Source organism: Oryzias melastigma, linkage group LG8, assembly GCF_002922805.2.
Source record: "Oryzias melastigma strain HK-1 linkage group LG8, ASM292280v2, whole genome shotgun sequence".
NCBI lineage: Eukaryota > Metazoa > Chordata > Actinopteri > Beloniformes > Adrianichthyidae > Oryzias > Oryzias melastigma.
Genome location: NC_050519.1, coordinates 13,381,814 through 13,386,697, shown reverse-complemented (window position 1 = coordinate 13,386,697; position 4,884 = coordinate 13,381,814). Strand labels below are relative to the sequence as shown.

General features: G+C 36.8%; 1 protein-coding gene across 1 annotated transcript in view; it reads right to left on the bottom strand.

Moving 5' to 3' along the window:
• The window catches only part of pitpnc1a (phosphatidylinositol transfer protein cytoplasmic 1a), a 49,891-nt gene that overhangs the window by 16,880 nt on the left and 28,127 nt on the right, over positions 1-4,884 (bottom strand). The window contains exon 3 of the mRNA XM_024271654.2: positions 1,624-1,712. Within this exon, the coding sequence (XP_024127422.1) occupies positions 1,624-1,712 (89 nt within the window). The remainder of the gene's footprint in view (positions 1-1,623; positions 1,713-4,884) is intronic.

The window sequence follows — 4,884 nt, the reverse complement described above, 5'->3', positions numbered from 1 at the left end:
AGTCAGAATGCTGCAACTTTTTGAAACTATCTAAAGGCACTGGCCTTTTGTCACATCATCAAGGCTGTTCTTGCTTTTTAAAGTGGTGGAATTAGTCCAATGATCTGAATGTGAGAAAAACTTAGAATTTAAGTACAGAGTTTAAAAAATTAAAATGAACAATAATCTCTCACTTTTAACTTCTTTAAAACAGTGTAGTGTAGAAACTAAACTTATTTTTACTATAGACATTTAGGTTAAAATGAGAGCAAAATATCTAATTTCAATAATATTTACATGCACCTACATGGTTAATGGAAAAAAAATAAAAGTGGAAGAAAAAAGAAAAATTGAAGGCCAACTAAGCAGAAACATTCTTCAGTGGAGCATATTTTGCTCTGTGCGTTTGTTTTGACACCTTCACAGGTGGCACTATTATTTATGTGTGAAAAACTGCTGATTGAATTGGAATGATTTTCGTTTGGAGGCTGCTAAACGCTGACAAAAGTAATTCATTTTGAAGGTTTGAAGTCTAAAGGCAGCCCTCTGGGATCAAGGAATTTGTCTTCTTTAATGTATTCCTTCAAACGCTGCATTTTTCTGAAGTAGTTTGAAATGTTGATTCATCTATAGAAATTATTAAATGCATTAAAAAATCATAATGATGAGAGAAGTTACCTCATGTTACCTTTTGGAAGATGTAATCACCTGGTTCTGCTACTTTATTACTTTTTTCAGCTAAATTGTATGGAAGCATGTCATGTTACATAAAAAATAAAAAAATAAAATCAGAACCAGTGTTTTATCATTTTTATGCTTATTTTTATTACAAGCAAAAGAACTACAAACAAGCTTGACACTACTCTGCTCATGAAAATGATAAGATGACCTGCCACAATGTGTTTTTGTCTATAGCTGTGTCTTCACAAGCTATTAAATTGCACACATTTAATTTGTGAAAGTAAACTTGCCTAATGGAGATATGAAAAAAAAAAAAGTTTTGTGCTTGGAGGAGGTGGTTTTTGAGGCGTACGAAACTGACATATTTCCAAAAACTGCAATGGATACTCTTTTTCAAATTTAAATGAGAAGTATCCCACAGCATTATGCTGCTCATCAGATATTGAACATGTCAAGGATCTACAGCTCCTCTGCAAAATCACCAACCACGATTTTGGAAAAAACGTTTTGCAAAAATACAGAAAGTGGTCAAAGAAAAGCTGAATAACAGCCACTTTAGACCACAAACCTTTTTTATAATAGAGGAATTTGGGCATCTCATCACTTTTACAGCATGCTTAGTTTATCTTTAGTGCTCAGAACAAATGCAATCATTTTTATGATCCTGTACACCACAGAGACAATGATTTAAGTGCTTTCAAAGGACTGAAACTTTCCCTCTGTAGGCTGCACAGGTGAATGCTCCCCCTTCTCCCCCCTACAGATCTCATACAGCAGCTGCCAGCAGGTGAACAGGATCACCTTCATAGACTCCAGCAGGAAATGACTAAATGCTCGAAGTTTCTTAACAGAGGATGCACAATTCCATTATTTCGATTAGTTTTCCTTGGTAAAAAGTCTGAAAAATGGAGGTAATAATGGTGTTTCTACAAGGCCATAAAGCTCGTAAGATTACAGCATTACCTGTGATGGTGTACGGGTAATAGTTCCAGGCTTTCTCCGTGACGTAGAAGATCTTAGGGACCACTGCTCGGGCCCAGCTGGGCAGCTTGCTGAAACACACAGAGAGAAGTGTGAAAAACTTTACCAGAACAGACAGTTAAAAAGAAAAGAAAAAAGAAAACCCACACACATCCTGCTGAGCGGAGCCATAATGGAAGCTGTACAATGTAGCCATAATGACCTGTGGGGAAGTTGATTACACTGATGACAGCCTGCACCCTGCAGGGTTCACTGCGATAGAGACAGAGAGGGACATGAGGGGGCAGACGATAAGGGAACTCCAAAGGACCAAGCATTCATCAGAAAAGAAGGGTTTCAAGATGGTTAGCGGGAGGAAGCTGGTGCAGATTCATGTGAGATGGTTGAGTGTGGTAGGAATCCTTTGCTGTCTTTGCAGGTTGAATGTAATCCAGACTCCCACAGACCAAAACAGGGTTCATAGGTTGATTGGTGACTCTAAAAATTGGAACTTTAGGAGTGAAAGTGGGAATATGATCATCTGGGTGTGTCGCCAGTCGTGTCACCCAGATTCCCCTGATAGAACTTAGGGGAAACAGATGATTGATGGAGAAATTCCTAGAGTAAAAGGACAGACTGACTTAAAAACTTGACGATTTTTAGTGACATAAATGTAGATTTTTCCTCATCATGTCAGCTCCAAATCATCAGTTCAATCAGGTGATTGGTAAGTGAGACACCTGAAAGAACCAGAGAACAACTCAAACACTGGACGACGCTCACGAGTCCATTCTCATTGAGGAGAAACGTGCATTGCAGACGCACACGCGGACAGACTGTGGCTATAGCACAGTAACAGGTGGCTGGTGGGTGGAGAGAGGCAAGCTCGGCGTCCAACGGCGACTGCTCAAATTATCCAGCACTGCCACTAACCTCATCTCTCTCAGCCCCCACACACTGCGACAACCCCTAACACACATTTACACACAGACACACACCAAGCACCCTTCTTCTCTGGAGTTGGACATCACAGTTCACATAAGAGACACAAAGTCGTCACTTCTGACCACAAAACGTCACCTCCTAGTGTTGGGGCTTTCTTCTTCTTTTATTTTTGGAGTCATTTTCTACATTGAAGTATCTCATTAGTGTGAGCCGCATGAACTTTTCAGTTCATTATCATTTTTTTTTCTTAAAAAAACCCTAATATAAACTATGTAATGGTTTAATACATGGAAATATAAATAAAAAAATGTATACATCTCAGTTTTTACAGTTCTCTTACCACGTCGATCATCTTTTGATCTATTTTCAAAGCCCTCTTTTAGTCCTGATAATACTTATTTTATTTTCTAGAGCCATAGTTTCTGTAGAGCGGCTGCGGTTAATTAGAAATTCGCCTTTGAATTGTGGGCGGAACCATTGGTGCAAAGCAAACACACCCCATTTCCCGTCATCCGTATCTGATAAAAAGATTTTTTATTGTTTGCTTCTGATACACAACAATTTGAAAAGGTTTTAATCTTAATTTTCTTTATTTATGTCCTCCATCCTCAGAAAAATGCCACAAGAACATGCTAAAACACTAAAAACACACGTTTCATCAGAGTGGGTCTCTAAGAACTGATTTAAATTCTAGACCACGTATTTATGACAAATGTTAAAAAAAATGTATTTCAATCCCTTTCATATAAAAACATCAACTCCTTCATCTCTGCATTAACATTCTCTAAGGCCCACACTTTCCTGATGTCTACAGCTCATCTCCTATAGCTTCACCTAAAGGAATCAGAGGGGGGTCAGAGGCTGCCTTCAGCTTGATCCCCACCATCTGTGTTCTCCGTTCTCAAGAAAAGAAAAATCTCTTTTTTTTTGCTGAGGTTCCACACAGAAAAAAAATCAATACTGGGGTTCAGGAGAATTTTAAAAAGGATCTAAATCGATTTATCAGGAAGCCAAACACAGATTTATGAGTTAGAGGATAGACAGCAAATGTCAAACTGCACTTTTACTTTGGTCACGCTGAAGTGAGATGGTAATGTAAGGTATTAAATCACATCTTCAAAGCTATTAAAATTCCTAGAAAGTTACCTAAAATACTTAAGATTGCAGGTAAGTTCCAACACCTGAGGGAACATGTCACCCTGACATTTCACCGAGTGAAAGTCACCTTAAAACTACACATGTCAAGCATAGAAACTCACAAAAGGATTTTCTTGGCTCTTCAAGCATAAAGCATGGAGCAGTTTAAAAAAGAAGTCTTTGTTAACAAACTCACGACCGTGAAGAGCCCTCCTTTATGCTAAACTGAGAAAGTAAGAACACAAAAGTAAACTGAGAGCTTTTGTGGACTGTACTATCATCATTTCTCAAGTAACTTATAAATGGTTGAAAAATAAATGATTTTTCTTTAAAAATCTGTTAAGCTTATAAAACTTTATTACATTTCCTTAAAAGAAATGAAAATATAAAGCATAAAATATGTATTTATAAGCATCAATCTGTTGTTTTGTTAGAGTAAACTGTTTATTAGAGGAAAAACGTTTTTTGCTGTGCAAAGTGGACAAACCCAGAACAATTCCATGAATATTACATAGGGGATGATGTATTTCTCAATAACATAGACCAAAAGTAAATCTAAAATGCATAAATGTATAAAGCAGTGAGCTGACGGTTAACAGTTTCTTCCTTTCTGAGACTAATATGCTCAAATACGTCGTCCTAAAATACTTTTTTTTCTCACAAAATTAAAGTTTTTAAATAACGATTTTTTTTTCTTATAGAACAAATGGATTCACAATAAAAACTGCTGACACGTTTTAATTTTTTTTATTTTACAAACGTGCAAAAATTAAACGTTTCCTCTGTTCACACTGGGCCTCTGGTTTGTATTAAACTCCAATGTCTTCAAACAGGAAGTGTCCGTACAAACCGTCACTCACCACATTTTAATCCATACACATTTAATATCAACAGCAAATAAAAATACACACACTGTCCAGGGAACGCAGTCACCACTGATCCTTCGTCAAACCATTTATGCCAAGTTTTTTTTCCCCTTTTATTTTGTTTAAAGATCCACTCTGATTAACAATGGCTGTTTGGTGCTTTTAACATGTTGTTGTGACCTTTTTCTCACAATGGAGGACATATATATAAGCAAATATTACTTTTTAAATTGCATTTCTGAGTATTTCTTTATACAAATTGTTGGAGAAAGATCACAGGTGTGACATAAAAGATACAATTGACAGGCCTGCTCTA